The following is a 17,728-nucleotide window of genomic DNA, read 5'->3' as shown; positions in this document are numbered from 1 at the left end:
CGGCTGGGGAGCTGGTGCAAAAACACTTCGAACAGCCACCCTAGCTCTTGTTTATTCCACCGCTGAGTACTGCTCACCAGCCTGGTGCCGTAGTTCTCACAGCCACCAGATTGACAACGCCATCAACGACGCCCTGCGTACTGTGACTGGATGCCTGCGTCCAACCCCGACGGACTACCTACCCATCCTAGCAGGCATCCAACCTGCTGAGCTACGACGTGAAGAAGCCACGATTTCTCTCGCTCGCCGCGCTCTGGACCCCGACCATCCCCTCCACGCAACACTCAAACGACCACCACCTACAAAGCAGCGACTGAAATCGAAACGCCCCTTTGAGCCTGCCGCACAACAACTGCTTAAGAACGCAGAAGAACTTGGGTTAACTGCAAAACACTGGACAAACCACATGTGGAACACGGAGTGGCAAAACCACACCTCCACGCTCCGTGATTTCATACCTGATGCCGATCCCCGTCCACTGTGGATGTCCCTCGCAAGGCTTGCGTGGGTCAGGCTTAACCGCCTTCGAACTGGCGTCGGCGGCTTTCGTTCGGACGTGCACAAGTGGGGCCTGGCTCCTCCATCAGAATGCTAGTGTGGCGCCACAGAACAGACCGCAGACCATGTCATCCACCACTGCCTAACCCACCGGCCTCCACACGGTGCACATGGACTGAGGACCCTAGACGACGACACTGTCGAGTGGCTGATGACTTCCTGCCCTCCAATCTATCCTGGAAAAGACCTGCTCATTCGCCGATGATGATCACCACTCAAAACCGTGGCCACTCTCAAAACCGAATGAACAGCCTATATGCATGATGTGCATTAAATCAGACGTTGCAAAGTCGTTATTGCTTGACGCTGTGACCCCAAACTTTGCATTGCAAAAGGCCCGGAAAGGATTGAATGCTTTGTTGAGCTATTGTCATTGCCTGTATTGTGCGCTTATGAATTTTTCTCCACTTATACTAAAATTACCAGCTACAATAAGTTCGGTTCGCATCATGAGAAGAGACGTCATCACCGACCCAACAACGGCTTTTCCAAGATTCCACTCAACAAACAGACAAGAGTGGATAATTGGATCATCAGCATACACGCCCGCACTGCCCAAACTCTACAAAGGCAGGGTACTTTCAGCAGTCCTGGATGCCCACACTGCGAATCCATCATTCAAGACGTCGATCACCTGGTGAAAGATTTCCCAGTCACCAAAATTAGTGTCAGATATGGAGCAGTACGACATTTTTAAAGACTGGTTGAATGATTGTGTCAAAGGCACCGCGTATGCGATGTGCAAACCACACGACTCTACAATCTTTTCTAGACAAAATACTGAACAACCTTAGCAATTTTGCTGCAAGTGTAGTCGAGTGATTTTTGTTGATTTTTAGGCCTATATTGAAAGAATTTTTTTTTTCATATTGATACGTTGTTCTAAACTTAAAAGGAATTCAATTTCACGCTGAGGAAGGTAAGCCAAGTTTAGCTTCAGGCACATGATGCAACGCATGATACAAATTCGTTGCTTTTATTTTTGCTGAAAAGAAAAATTGGCAGCCCATTTTACGTATTGTTTCCCGACCAGTCCTGATTTCTCTTGGAGGCCCTGGAGCCATGGTCAGAATGCATTTGGCACACAACGCAAACTTTGCTTTCTGCAATGCATCTAAAGAAGCCTGTTCGGCAGGAAAGTTTAACTGCATCATATTTCTGCCTTAACTGGTTTGAAGTACTGGTGGAATACTACGTTTTGATCCGAAGAAAAGCAAGTAGCTATTTTAAAGCTAGGTATACAGTGTGGCATTACTACATTTGTTACAATCGCATGGTTGAAATACATAGAAAAATTATTCCAGCTTGGAACTATCTACATATGTCGTACTCACGTACTGTCGTACATACATATGTGGTACTGTCGTCATATGTCGTACATATGTCTTATTGATGTACTTATTATACACAGTAGGCCTACGTTTGCACTGTACATTACATGACCCAATTTGTTATAGGCTGCTTAGTACCCACGTTCCACATTGTTAGTCCACACAGTGGATGGAATCTTTTCATTTTGCAATGCAATCTTTTCATTTTGCTTGAAAGATCATTAGGTACCGGTATTAGGAAATGTGAACAAAGTATCAGCACGTGCTCAGCCACACACGTAATAATAATCAATGCTGATGACCTTATGATGTTACAAGTCTTTGAATGAGTTGCTTAGTATCTAAGGCGATAACCAATGTACACAGCTGAGTTGCTAACTCTGCGACAACACGGAGTGCGCAATAGATAGAAGCAACGTCGAAAGTGCGACATCACTGAACGTGATCTACGATTGATCAGTGGATCTCCATATAGTTCTACATCATCATCAAAGTTTGCGATATGTCTCCCACTTTTTATTAGGTGATTTTGTTTGTACTGGCCTTGTTCAATCATAACCCTCTCCAGTAAAATCTTGTCCATGGTGGAAAGTGAACGCGGAATATCTGCATGAAAAAACAACAACTTTAGTCTATTTGCAAAATAGAGTAACGCATGACCACCTGAATATGCGGCCTGATTTGTCACATTTTGCAGATTTTGATTACAGCTACTGCTAGTGCTTGACTGACATTTTTTTAGATGTTTTTACTTTTTGCGGTTTCCTAATGACATAAAACTTTTTTGTTGCCTTCGGGAAGCAGTAGCAAATGAGAAAAAGTAAGTTGAAAAACACAAAATCACACTGTTATTGAAAATTAACAGTCTGACTAAAATCTTCGAAATCAAATTTTCTTTGTTTTTCAACATGTGAGGATGTTAAAACCTATTGTGTCATCTGGGGAAAAGAATAAAGAAAGCGTAAAAATCTAAATTTTAGAAAAAATTATTTAAACGTTCGCCCAAAGTTAGAAAAACCTGGAAATTTCTGCAAAATGTGACAAATCAGGCCGTATCTTTAGGTGGCCATGAGTAACGTCATGTGTGAATTCGTAAAGTATCAGCAAACATTTATTAAGAAATCTGTTGTTAGGTAAAGGCTAGTTTTCAATCTTGGTCAGGTTAAAAATTGTATCCATATCACTAAATGTTTTGCTTAATGCTCGTACAATTTTAAACTTTATTCATATTGTTTTCATAAAGTTTTTTTTCGTCACATGAACCTTGTGACCGACATGGTTGTTGACGACGTATCCCTAACTACACTGAAAAAATATTGGAGAGAAAACAGTCTTTGATCTCAACATCCAAGGCACAAACCTTCTGATCTATTCTAACCATCGTCAATCCATTTTTCTCCACTCCCAAAGTCTGTGCCGTCCAACAGAGGACCCTGACAAATGGAATTCAAGACAAAAATTTGTGTCAGTCGCTCAAGTTCTGCATGAAAGCAAAACACATCTTCCCTGTGGCTAATTGGGCGAACCATAAATGGAGTTCAGATAGCACCAGGTTACACTTTTATCCACGACGCCGAACCATCAGCCTGTTTCTCTTGAGACAGGCGAGGGTACGTCTCAACCAGTGCCACAATTGGAAATAGCAGACTTTTCTTGTGAGTGTCATGCTGAGACACAAACAGCAGACCGTGAAATCAACCATTGCAGCACTGTCCTCCATCCAACAACCAAAGCGTGTCTTAGATGATGGAGTTAAAGACTGGTTTCTTTCTGGTAGCCTTCCAAAATAGTCCAAAAACATTATCAACTTTGGGTGGTAAAATGATAGACCCTCCCTTCGGCCCTCAGATCAAAGAAAAAAATATTGAAGGAATAACACATTTTTTTGGCATCCTTGATCGTTATTCGAACAACTCCAAATATCATCTTTTATCTTTGCACCACTTCCCAGACACGGGTCGATGGTCGAAACGTTGTCGCTGTGCGGAGGCTTGCGAGCGCGAAAAAATCTGTCAGGTAACCAAGGCCATGGAATTCTCATACTTGATTTGACTACAGATGAGCTGTTGGACTAAGCTTGACCCAACCCTGGCATCACGCCAAAGCTTATACAGGCTAGGCTACCACTTATTGGTTTGGTTTTGAATCTTTATCTTCGGACTGACAAAGCCTTGATAGGTTATTCCTGGTAATGTAGCATACTTGTAGAGGCTCTTGACACAGGGCAGGTTACCGAGATTGACAGAGTGAAGTTTCCGATTGTTGAAATCTTATTGCCGGGGAATTATTCCATCCATTAGATGCCGCTGAATGGAGAGCAGCCCTTAACGTGCGTTGCTCAAGCGCACACCCCAAGAGTCGAACCAGCGCCGCTTGATCTTGAAGCTTCTTCGTTCCAGAAGTGACGCGCTAACCAACCGAGCTATCGAGGTGGATGATGATCTTGAGCCGGGCGCGTAACCACTGAGCTAACGGGCAACAACTTATACTTACTTATACAACACAACTTTCATACTTAGTACTTATATTCTGGCACTTTGCAAAAGTTCATGCTTCGTTGGGAGTAAAAGTTGCAACTTTCATCTGATGAATGTTAAAGTAGAAGCAGAAACATACGAGTTGTTTTATTGTTTCACAGAAGTTTCACGCATAACAATGCACATTCTCAGAGTAAACAACAAATATTATGTGAGCATAGATTATATTGCATGCTGTGAGGATACCCATTGTCACAATGCGCGAAACGTCAGTAAAACAACTCGTAAGTTTTTACTTTTACAATCATCAGATGAACGTTGCAGTTACTGCTAGAAAAGTTGATAGCTTAAGTCTGATACCCATTCAAACTTTTGTAATTTCTGCAGAGAATCGTGTAGTTCAAAGTGCCAGAGCTAGCGGAAACAAGATGCTCGGAAAAGATCTAATAACATGCGATGCATACAGCCCTTGTAAAATATCTGAAAAATTGATTTACTGTATGTTGCACTACAATGAGAAATGCCAGAGAGCAAATTACGTACGGTAACAAAACGGATAAAAGAACAACATATGCTTAATTGAATAACATTAACAATGCTGGTTATTATATAGCGCTGTAGGCTATCCACCGCAGAATGCGATGGCCCTCATCGCTTTACAAAGCAGACAGTGTGCACTGTGCAATGTGCATGCAGCCGCACAGACCCGCCAAGACCTGCATGAATAAAAACTTTGGACCAAGATTTGTCACAATTATTCACTGTATTCAACGACGGCTGGTAATGCCACATGTGCGTTTTTTACCTTGTTGAGAATACTAGAGGGATCATAGTTACTCAATCTCATATCGTAGCTTATGTTAGTGATTGTCATACAAACCACCGCACATAAAAATCTTCTTTTAACTGCCTGTAACTATTAAGTACATTTATTATAAACTTACTGCATCGCTTCCTACGGTGTTTGATGCTATTACCCAGCATCCCACCCCCAGTTGCGCGGGAACTATTTTTATCTAGGGGGGCTGAAGCTGCAGTGGTGGTGTCAGCTTCTGGGGGGCTTCGCCCCCCAGACTCCCCTTGTGTAGAAGAACATATGCAACTGGTAGTACGCATTCGGTCCTCTCCTGTGTAAAAAACGACGCCGAAACATACACATTGTAATTTGTAACAAATGAAGAACGGCAACAACAAAGAAGCTGTGTTAAGGAAATTAAAATGAAAACGATTAAGTTAGAAAGTGATATGAAAACGACATCATCAACGATGAAAAAACTCACTACCTTCCAAAATCACATCATGAGAAGCATGACCAACAAAAGGTTACTTGATCACACGAAAATAGAAGATCTTCTAACTATGACAAAACTACATCCAATTGCAGCAATAATAAAATCAAAAGTTTTAAAACTGTTCGGCCACACTAAAAGATCACAATTCGGAATCAGCAAAGTTTGCACAGAAGGCAAAGTAGAAGGAAAAAGAAAACGTGGCAGACAACCAAAACGATGGCAAGACAACATTCAATCATGGACCGGATTCCACTTGACGACACTGAGCGAGTTGGCTTAAAATCGCCACTCTTGGAAGCAAATACGCCATGTTGATGCGCAATCTGCCGCAGGCGGAGATAACGACTGATGATGATGATGAAAACGACAGTTTGTGGAAATGAGTTCTCAGTTCTCACACGCTTCCGAAGATTGCTTTTCGCTCAAGTGTTTTCTCTATGAACTGTGTCATGAGTTGTTTGACATCGACAGTGTCCAAAATGTTTTGGTGGACATGCATCAACGCATGATGAGTAAGTCTTTTAGGTGTCATTACTCATTGAGCTTTTCAACCACGTTTTCAGGTGTCTTAGAACAGAAAAAGAACGTTCTGATGATGCAGCTAAAACCCGGAGGCAAAGGCAGAGCTCCACGAACTTTCACGTTTCTTTGAAAAGATCTAGTGCTTGAGGGTTTAGTTGAGATAGTATCTCAGCAACCTTTTGAACGGAGTTTGCGGTTTTTCCACTTCCATCATCGCTGACCAAGGTAAGTTTCATTTTAGGCGATCTTTTCTAATAGCATCGGGTAAGCTGATCTCAGTATCAGATCTTTCCTCGCCGTTTGCACAGTTCAAAAGGGCCTTCTCTCTGTTGGCTGCTGTAAGCAGATCCGCCTTGTCGAATCTTCGATCAAGCTCAGCTTGAACCAAATCAAGGGCTTCGATGTATTGCCGTTTCCACGCTCCTTCTCCCGCAGACGACACAGCATCTGATTCCTCGGTGTTTCGAAATCTTGCTAGAGCTTTGCTCACTCGGGGATCCTTTGGCGTCTTTAGGTTATTGGCAGACGCAAAGACGTTCGCTGCTTTCATAAGCCTGGAAATGGATTCATCTTTTCTAAAAATTTTAATCCGTTTGCGGAGAATGGTGATGGATTCCAAATCTGAAGAAGCAGAGGTCTTCTTGTTTTGGAGCTGTCTTGCGAGGTAGGCACTTTAACATAGGACAGTTTTCCGTACCAACCAGCTACCACCATTGCGCCGCGGCGCATTGGTTAAAAAAGGTAGGACAATTTTTCTTATAAACTCAATTGATTACAGTCATTAAGATCCTTCTTGCACTCAGTTCAGTTGCAGAAGAAAAAAGAAAATTAGCAGAGGGTGGGAATCGAACCCACGCAATCGAAATGACTATTCCCTTGCCCTAACCTTAACCCATTATGCCACACATTCACTTAATTTTCTTTGTATCAAAAATCTTTCGAGTAGATCGGTCAGAATATCACGTGCTGACTCGCATGACTGAAATCAGCTGATTCGCAACGAAAGCTGTCCTATGCCAAAGTGCCTACCGTCTTGCGACGGCTTCTGCAGGCTGAAAAACTTCACAGCTGCAGGTAATCGCAAAATAAAGTCGCATCGTGCGTGTTTGTTTTACCTAGTCAAATATTTTTGCACGTGCGTCTCATCTCATTGCACTATCTCCTGTCATTTCGGTCAGAAATTGCAACAGGGCATAGTAGCACAACAATAAGTGGATCGCCACAAGCCAGCAATATACAGCTGGTGACCTACAAACGAACAAAACGAGACGAAAAAGCAATATCATATATTATTGTATGATGTTCAGAAGTACGGCGTGAAATGTAAATATTGCAGAATGATGTCCAATAAACGATGGATCGCCGTGTTAGTGGGGAGGGTGGCTAGTAGGCTACCGCTACTGCGAAGTATAGCTCCCTGTGATTGACGACTCTTTATTGTGACTGGTGAGCGCGACCACACGTAACAAGAACTCGATTCATCGTAGCAATTATTGTTCGAATAATTTTTTGAAAATATGTTATGTACCTTAAATTGTCAGAATTTTCTAGCGGAGGCTGAAGCAATTATCGAAAATTCCAGGGGGGGCTAAATTAGCTCTAGGGGGGCTGCAGCCCCTTGAGCACTCCTACTTCCCGCACCCCTGCCCACCCCTGTTGGCGCTGCGCCTGCATATACCTGTACGTCTACGCCCTTTTTAATGTCTCAAGCATGGTCTCAAGTTGGTCACAGCGGTAAACCATAATTCTTCGTGGGAAAATTGTAACATAAAGTTCCCGGATTCGTTTGTCTGTACGTAATGACCGAAAAATAAACCCACCTTCGAAACGTCTATTCAAAGTGTATTCCAGTAAAATTAGCCCGCGGCTATCGAAATGACTGGTGCAATGCCTACACCTCTAAAACTGTCACTACGATACAGATTACTTGGATAAAAGACGGAGAATTTGTCCAGCTAGCAAGCACCAAATAAACCAGTTAAATGTGCGACCGACTTCCAACAAACAACTTCGAGAATGAATCAGAAAAATTTGTGATAACTCAAAGGCGACGCAACAACATGTCCAAACAGGTTTAAACCGGTCTGACACGAGTCTTACGGACGATGGTGCAATTTTGGCTCATGTTTTAGGAATTTCCATGACGTAATATTCAGTAGACCCGAACGGTTTCTACATGACGTTTGACCAGGCGAACAACCGTCTGTAACACAAGTGACTAATAAATCTACATGTTTTTTAAGTCTGGATAGTACTGCATCCACCATGCCCGTAGTAACATCAAATACTATTTGTTTCTCGGCAGCCGATTATTGGATGGTCTGAATGGCTAGCGTGGAAGCTACACCGTTATGGTTGGCGAATCGCAGCTGCTCGCTGTACTAGTGAGTGCTCAGCCTTGTGCTGATAGCCGGGAAGAACGCCCCTTTCTTCACAATGTCCTCTGCCCTGGCGCCTGCTGGTTTTGTTGGCTCTTTCTTTGTTTCCACAAAGATAAGAGTTAAACTGACTGGTAAAGCGGTGGTCGAATAAATTTGTGGCAGAATACGGTGCGATACTGATGAGCCCAGCCTCATGGGCGAAACACGTGTCTATCGCTGTCAATTCTTGCTACAAATCGGCTGCCGAGAAACATATTGTTGATTGGATGGTCTGAATGGCTAGCGTGGAAGCTACACCGTTATGGTTGGCGAATCGCAGCTGCTCGCTGTACTAGTGAGTGCTCAGCCTTGTGCTGATAGCCGGGAAGAACGCCCCTTTCTTCACAATCAAATACTATTGCTAACATTTCTACACCCTTGCGTCCCCCGCTTTCGGCGCTAAATAATTTTAATTCCATAAATTCCATTTCAACGCCTACTAATCTTTCACCACCTAATCTTAAACTTCCAGAATTCTTGAGGATGTACCACTTTGGTTCAGCACTTACAAATCTATATTTGGGTCTCATTGGATTAACAGTAAGCAGCATCAACTCGACCTTGTTTTAAATACCTTATCTTATGCGCAACTGCGTGATGTAGACCACACCATCAGTCTTTGATCTGCTGAAAAGCGTTTGAATCCCGATCATGGTTTTTTCGCAAAAATTAAGATCCTGTCCTGATCCTGCAGGATCTGTATCCTAATCCTGTGAACATCTCTGGTAGTTGCATGTTCTTGAGAGAACACTGATTGTTTTTCACTGGTAATTTATACATGTCAGCTTGTATCTTTTGTGGACCCTTTTCTTGTGTGTGTGTGTGCCCATGGTATAAAATAGGGATACCAGAAAAACCAATTTACCGTGTTTTGGGGAGAAATGGTCTTCCAGAGGTCCATCTGGGAGACTTCTCTTCCATCTAGAATGAAGATAGATGTCGCACTTTCTGCACAGCCTTGGCATGCATCTGCAAACAAATTTTTCTTTTGATTATGCGCAGCATCACATGAATGAGCATCATATGAATGATCGTCACATGAATGAGCATCACATGAATAAGCATCACATGAATGAGCATCGCATGAATTATCATCATATGAATGAGCATCACATGAATGAGCATCTTAATGAATTAGCATCACATGAATGAGCATCGCATGAATGAGCATCACATGAATAAGCATCGCATGAATTACCATCACATGAATGAGCATCACATAAATGAGCATTGCACGAATAAGCATCACATGAATGAGCATCACATGAATGAGCATCAGATGAATGGCCATTACATGAATGAGCATCACATAAGTGCTTGCATAAATGAGCCATAACCACTAATGGGCGTAGGGTTGTAAAGGGGTGGAAAGTTTCCGGGAATTTTGAAGGACCCGGGGCCGGGAATATTGGGAATTTTCATTTGGCATTTATTATGTTTAAAACATTTGTTAAATATATATTTCATCAATTAGAAAAAATATCAAAAACCTATTTTAAGCATTTCTTATTTTCTCTAATTATTATAAACATTAATTTGGTGTTAATTAAGAATGAGGCTTATTATGCATACTTTTTCAATATTTAAAAAAAATACTGATCATATTTGGGAACACTCACACCAAGGTCCGCAATAGGCTCGCAAATGAAAGGGCGGAAAAACTAGTATCAGTCAGGTCAAACTTGGCATTGTTTGAGACCTGTGAAGACAGGTCAACTCAAGTTGAAGTTGACTCTGAAGTCGATGACGCTGCCAGAACAATCATTAGTACATCACCTGAAGAAGCCGTGTCGGAGGAGATGCTAACCGGCAGCAACTAGAACAACGACTTTGTAACTGACTTAGTAGGCCTATTGTTTTTCTTTGCAAAAAAACAGATTGGTGATGAATCATTTTTGGAGTTATTAAACTAAACCATGTGTTTGTATGTTCTTAAGTATATTAGTTATACATAGTACTTTTATTCTAAACAGTATAAAGCCATTATTTTCCTGTTTCAACATCAAATTAAGATTGTTTTGAATGTTTCTCAAAATTCAGTAATTATGATGCACACTTTGATGGCAGATCGGCAGTCATAACAATGTATTTAACGTATAGGCCTAATCAGTGGTGTATGCAGGATTTTCTCAAGAGGGGGGGGGGTATGGGTGCCATTATTGAACAACTTCGTCATTTCACGAGCATTTAGTTTTGGACAAGTCCTACTCTTATACTATCAACCGTTGAAACACATTTTCCAAGAACGCGAGAGCGTAGTATTATTTCTTCTGCGAACTCCAAAATAGAAAAGATTTCCGGTTTCGCTGATTTAAAATAGTCATTCTAAATGATGATCAAGCATACAAAACCGATGGATGTAGCCTAAGCCATATAATGTCACATTTTTAATTTAAAATTACCGAAGATCGCTGCACCAACTAATATGAATATGGGTAAGCCCTTAAACAGAGATGTGGATCAACTAACCGGGGTTTTTGAAGCGGTAAATAGGGCCTTGCGTAACTTAAGCTATTCAGTATCGAGCTTCTGCAGCAATATTTAGCCTAGAACATTTCCAATAGCCAAAAACACATTAAACAAACTGAAATGAGAGGGCTCCTAAATAAGCATGCCCCCCTCACCCCGGGGTGCAATACGGCCCTGCCACCCAAGACCACTCTTGAACAATCACATGTTTGCATTACACAATCACAACAACGCTATAACAATTAACATTTTTGAAGGGGGAGAGGGAGGCATGGCCCAATGTCTCCCCTGCGCAACTGCGTGTAATACAAAAGCATGCATTGTCTCAAAGATATGTATTTACAATATTAGTTGAAGCAACAAAAATTAAACTGTTACAAAGCAATAAAGGTCTACTGAAAATGTGCTATGTATGAAATCGCATGTATTGAGAGACATAGTTTTATTTTTTCTATTAATTGTCGCTATTGACACAATCATTACCTAAAAGTCAAGAATTTGTCAAAGTCTAAACTACGTAAACTTGTGTGGTTGTGGCAAACTGGTCGTTAAATTAACTGCTCTGGATCAAAACGACACCAACGGTACTTCTAGTATTTAAACCCTGATGAAATGCAAAATCGCTGATGTCGCTGCCTACGCGCCTTCTCCCTTTGGATGTCTACTCAACCTGCCTCAATTACAACACACCTAAAAGTGCTGACCCTGGGAAACGCCTTGATATACCCTTCCTTGTAAACGTTGACAATATATCTGCACCGCAAAACGAGCTTTTGGAGCTGATTTAATGTTATGCATTTTGGTTTATTTGCATTGAAATTATGTACTTTGATTTCGTTCACCTCAGGTATTCTCTTTTGCTTTGTTCGCATCCGCATGCTTTTGTTAATCAGCGCTTCTCATTATGGTTTTACTTTGGAGGTTTCACACCAGCCTATATCTTGGTTGTACATTTTTATAATAAAATAGAATTCCAGTTTGACTCGTATGAATTAAAAACACAACGGAGTTATTTGGCGACGAGGATGGGATGCTGATCGACTGAACGAGTAGCTTACAGTGCTACGCAGAGTGATCAGTTTGAGTCCATACAAGTTTTAGTCATGACAATTTACTTCTACTCCAAATGGAAAAAGTCGTTGAACTCATGTAGTCACAGGCTGCGACTCGCAGCGAGAACAGATGCGACAGCAAATGCAGCAGTAATAACAAATACATCAGCAAAAGATGCTGCAGCAAGAACAAATGCAAAAGCAACAACTGCAGCAGCAAGAATGTCATCATGAACAACAACTGAAAGAGTTAACTTCAGCCCTCAAAATTCCTGGCAAATTGGAAAAACAAAATCGGGTATCTCAAGCCATTCCTAAATTTTGTGAGTTTCATTCAACTTTAGATTTTGGGACTGATAAAGGGTCCCGTACTCCCGTTTCTGATAAATCTAGTCCATTCCTGATAAGAAGGCCCAAGTTTTCCTTAGCAGTCAGCCAGCGTCTACATACTCGACAAGATGATCCTCAATCTGGAATCTGGATGCTCAAGAGTCTCTACCAAGGCCAATCAATGAACTTTCAATGGATGAAATTTTGAATTACATGAAGACACAGTTTGATACAGATGCAGCTACAAGGGGAAATTTCATCTCTTCTGAAGTTTAGTCGCAACTAGGCAAACCTAACTTGCAGACTCTGCAGGTACGTTATCAATCGGCAAGTAAGCATTCGATGCCTTTTATTGGATCTTTCACAGCCGAAGCGAGCAAATCGGAAAGAAGACCACAGTTCAATTTATGGTTTGTGAAGTACCTAACCTTAACTTATTAGGGCGTGATGCTATTCAAGCACCAGATATTTCGGTAGACAAGTTCTTTTTTTCGTCTTTACATGCTATTCATCGTCACAACGACATAGATTTTAACTTTGAAAAATCATGTTCCGAGTTATGTGACCAACACAAAGACTTATGTAAACCTGAATTAGGTTGTCTTCCGGATTGCAAATTAGAATCGAATTTAACTCTGATTTTAAACCAGTTAACTTTCACAGCACCTTGCACAGAAGTGTTACTGTAATATGCAGAATACATTGCAACTTGGTATACTCTCCGCGACCCCTGAAGTTCGTTACGCGACCCCTTGCGTGGTAGCGACCCCCAGTTTGAGAAGCCCTGCCACAGAGTATCGCAGAACAATGCACCACCAAAATGCTGACCTCTAAGCCGTCTTCCATCCAACGATGACCTAACATTAGACGGGGAGGAAAGTGCAGATGATATCGATATCGTTTGCACAGTTGATACTTTGGACTCGCAGGTGAGTCATTTCTATTCTTCTACTTTGCGCAAGGAAACTTCTAAAGATCCGGTCTTGTCTAAAATTATCCGCCTCACACAAGAAGGATGGCCTGTGAAGTCAAATGCTAACGATCCAATCAAACAGTTTAGAAGAGTTCCTAATACTCTGACAACATGTTGTGGTTGTTTATTGTATGGTTCTAGAGTAGTTATTCCTTTTAAACTCCGCAATGGTATTCTTTCTCTTTTACACGAAGGTCATTTCGGCATGCAGCGCATGAAACAGCTGGCCACGATATGCGGACATTGTCGACCTCTGCCGAACATGTATTACATGTGGTGAGCATCAAGCTGCACCAAGCAAGGCTCCTATTCACCCATGGATAGCTCCAGAGAAGCCTTGGAGTCGAATTCATGTAGATCACGCTATTAATTTTTTAGGTTCTAATTGGCTTATTTTCATCGATGCTTATAGTAAGTATCCTTCCATTCACCCAACTGCTTCCGTATCGATGTCTGTTAGACTGTTACTATTGATTTTTTAGAGCAGGATTTTCCCCATTTGGATACCCCCACTCCCTTGCCTCGGACTATGCCATACTTTCTCTTTGGAAGAATTCCAGGATTATTGTAAGACTAGGGGAATAGTACACCTCACTCGAGCAACATACCATCGAGCTACGAATGCTGCTACCGAGCGTTTGGTGCGCACTTTTGCAGGCATTAAGAAAATCGTCGTTGCCACCTGCAACCACTCAATTTTTGATGCAGTTTCGCCGTACGCCTAATCAGTGTTTTTTTTAAGGTGTTTTGGGGGACCGAAACGGTCCCCCAAATTTCTCCAGCGGTTTCCCAAAGTTTGGACTTGCAACTACAGTAGAAAAGTAATGGTTGTTTCTCGCTATGTCTTGTCGATAATACGAATATAGCCTACGATCAATAGTTCACGTCCGGAAAAAAGAATAAGTGGAGGTACAGCTAACAGCTGAATCAAAGAGTTATTCACAAAAAAAGTGCACCTTCGATACTCGTCAATGTTTATTTCTGATTTATGGCGCATAATGATCAGTTTTTACGTGTGGAAACATAACAAGCAGAAGCCAACAAGCACACTTTGTTTGATTGTGCAGCAAACTTGTTTGGAGGCCGTATTGGGCAGGCTGTTTGGTCGCTGTCACAATCATTTAAGCTGTCCCTTGTCGAATAATTCATTTAAGCTGTGCGTTTAATAATTCGTTTAAGCAAGTATGGCTATTTTTTGGTATTTAAATGAAACACTTGCGGTCTCTTAAAACTACTTAGCGGTCACCCAAACCAAACCTTAAAAAAAACGCTGCGCCTAATGCCAGTGGCTACACTCCCAGTGAGTTATTAAACCATCTCCAACTACGTACTAAAATAGACGTCTTACTTTCTTCTTTCAGCTCAGATCACGAAAACATCGAGTTCTCCGCTTCGGTAACAAAACCGGAAAACGATTAAGTTCGATGTTGGTGGTCCTTGATTTGCTTTGGTGCCAGGCAAAGTCGAAGCCCTCGTTGGGTTCCTGCCGTCGTGGTAAAGTGACATTCAGAGTCGACGGAGAGTCGTAGTTTACAGGTTCGAGTGGATCCCCGAGGTCCAATATGGAGAAGCCATATCAACCAGTTACGTCCGCGATACATCTCGCCAGAAAACAAAGATCCCGGTGAGGCTACCTTCACGTCGTCATCGACAACCGACAAGGTTCCTCTACCAGCGACGCCGATTACAACCGACGACCCATCGACACCGATCATCGCATCAAGGACTAACATTAAGGCGGTCAAAAAAGACACCAACCACTCCTTAGCTATGCGTAAGTTTATTTGGTTTTTAAAGTGACTAACATGCATTTCCATGTAAATTAGAAGCTGTAAAGCCAGCCTACCATTGCTCCTGCAGAATCGTGAGTACCCTACCTGAAGGAAACATAGGAACTATCTGCAGTTTCAAAACTCTTTAACTGTTTAATAATAAAAATAGCAGCTTTACTTTTTTTCTTAAAGCTATTCCAAGCTATCAGTATCATTAAAACTTAAAATCTCTCTAACAACCGTTCTACTTGGGATAGCATCCTACTCAAATGTGCTGTCTAAACACAGCACAACCTTTTGCTATTCGTTTGTATTGGATATTCGAGAAAACTCGCAGTTTTTTGACTTCACAATCGAGTGTTTCTTTTATTGTAACCTTATGCAAAATATTTCCTTGAACATGCAGGGTTTCCAAATTAATTTATCCTTAATAACAGTCAGCAATTCTGTAAACAGACAACATAAAATAGATTTTGGGCAGAAGAAACACTCAAATATTTGAGAAACTTTTCGTAAAAACTGTTGTGGGTGTGCTGCAACACCGCAGCTCACACTAGTGAGCCACCCCTGCTCTTGTCGGTATCAGCGTGGCTTGATGTTTCCCGTAGTAGGTGAATGGTTTGTGTTTAGATATTATTACACATTGTTTCCATGAAACATCTCCATAAACGAGTCATTTTTTTACTTTAAATCGGAAAATAGTGGGTAACGGGAGTGCGACTGAAAGAAATGTAGTGCTTTTCCGCAAGCGCTACATTGAAAAAAATGTAGCGCCGCTACTGCAGCCACTACTCCAACAAAGTGGCGCTACCGCTACTTTTACCAAAAACTTAGAGGCACTAGTAGTGGCGCTATAAAAGTAGCACCCTACTGCTCACCTCTGTGAATTACACAGTCTGGATAAGACATAAGGTAAACACACTTTAGAAAATTACATAGGCCTATACTGAATGATACACATCTTAATTTACAGTAGTAGACCAGAATTTGAGCTCTAAGCTTAATATTAACTGCCTGATAATGCACCATAAAATCAGCGTCACGCTTCACAAGCATCGTCGTAATACGGTCGGGTTATTGACTCAGAAGTAGGAACGTAGCTTAGGTTCATGCGTTGGCTTATGTCAGAAAGGAAATACGTGAGTGAAAGCGGCCTGCAAAAGATTTTTGATCCAAATATTTTATAATAATTCTTTTATGAGATGCTTTTACAATAATTATGCGGTTCGACTCACCGATATCCCAAAAACCTTTCCAAATTATTGCAGCAGGCCCACCTTGCTCTGAATCATGCTACTGGAAGGTATTTAAAGAAAGCAGTGTAATCTGTTTTTATAGCTCAATTTATATTCTTTGTAAAATAGGCAGAGGATGTTTGACAATCAATTTGAAACAACCTTTCGTTGCACTCAAGTTTTTGTGAATTATTTTACTGGTATTGAGTAAGGTTTACGTTCTCCTTCACCCACACACTGATGTCGCACTCCGCCAAAAGCGCATCATTCTTTAGCTAAACGCCTGGGGGATTTTTCTGGTCAAAATCATTTACAACAAAATAAAAAGAACTTTCAAGAATCATGTGGGAACCAGTTTCATGCAGTTTCGTCAACAATGCGTCACACTCACACAAACATCAACTTCTTTGCTTTGCTGTTCGTGCCACAAGTATACATGTGATAAACTACCAAAAAGGGGAATAGAATATCAAGCAATTGAGGCGTCTACTGTTTTACAAATATGGCATATCACATTGAATGGATATATCACAATTTGCTATTGTCAGAATATATAAAAAAAAAAATACTTTGATGCTGATGGTCCGAGTGAGCGTAAACTCTTAAGAAGCCTTATAATAAACTAATTACAGTATTTAACATCTGTTGTATGAACACAAGGTACGAGACTACAAGTTATATCATAATATCCAGCACGAGATATTTTTACAACACATAAAAACCAAAAAGACCATAACAAACGCAACGAAAGTGCGTTCATTTTTTAGTTTACCTTAGTCGTCTGCGCGAGGTCGTTTCCAGTGCAAGCAGCGTAACAAGAACAGCCAGCAACAAACCTTGTTTGTTTCTAGGTGCCATTTACTGTGAGATCACAATGACAATCAAATGATAAGAACTTTCCTGATATCTCTGTTTCTGACTTGGAGATGAAACACTTGTCTGGCAGCAAACCCACAAAAACAAACTTTGAGTGATCAGTTTAACTGTAGTTATTATAACTTTGTGGCTGATGGAGAGTAACTTATTGTCTTCCTCTGTGGCATAAACTTAAACAAAAGCTTCACAAACGATCAACCGAGTTTCGTAATCGCCATTCGCCTGTTCAATGAAGAATCCAGTCATAGCCTTTTTCGTCAGAAACTAGAAATGTCGCGCTTGGTCAACCAAAACGAGACAAGGTGCGGACAGAAAAAAAAAGCGACGATGGTCGTGTCAAATTGACAGTTGCACAATGCACAATCAGCAGTATCAGACTGCGCTCAATTGAGTTTAAGTAGTCGGTTGATTTACAGGGGCG

General features: G+C 41.4%; 1 protein-coding gene across 1 annotated transcript; it reads right to left on the bottom strand.

Annotated features, from left to right (window-relative positions):
- Positions 1-1,518: 1,518 nt before the first annotated feature.
- On the bottom strand, positions 1,519-17,524 carry LOC145777377 (uncharacterized). Its single transcript, XM_082588744.1, has 3 exons — positions 17,204-17,524; positions 9,466-9,569; positions 1,519-2,495 (listed from the first exon to the last, which is right to left on the bottom strand). The coding sequence occupies exons 1-3, from the start codon at positions 17,287-17,289 to the stop codon at positions 2,224-2,226; spliced, it is 462 nt and encodes a 153-aa protein (XP_082444870.1). The 5' UTR covers positions 17,290-17,524; the 3' UTR covers positions 1,519-2,223.
- Positions 17,525-17,728: the final 204 nt, after the last annotated feature.

This window comes from Aplidium turbinatum, chromosome 9 (assembly GCF_918807975.1).
Source record: "Aplidium turbinatum chromosome 9, kaAplTurb1.1, whole genome shotgun sequence".
Lineage (NCBI taxonomy): Eukaryota > Metazoa > Chordata > Ascidiacea > Aplousobranchia > Polyclinidae > Aplidium > Aplidium turbinatum.
The sequence above is the reverse complement of the archived record's forward strand: the minus strand, read 5'-3'. Positions and strand labels throughout refer to the sequence as shown.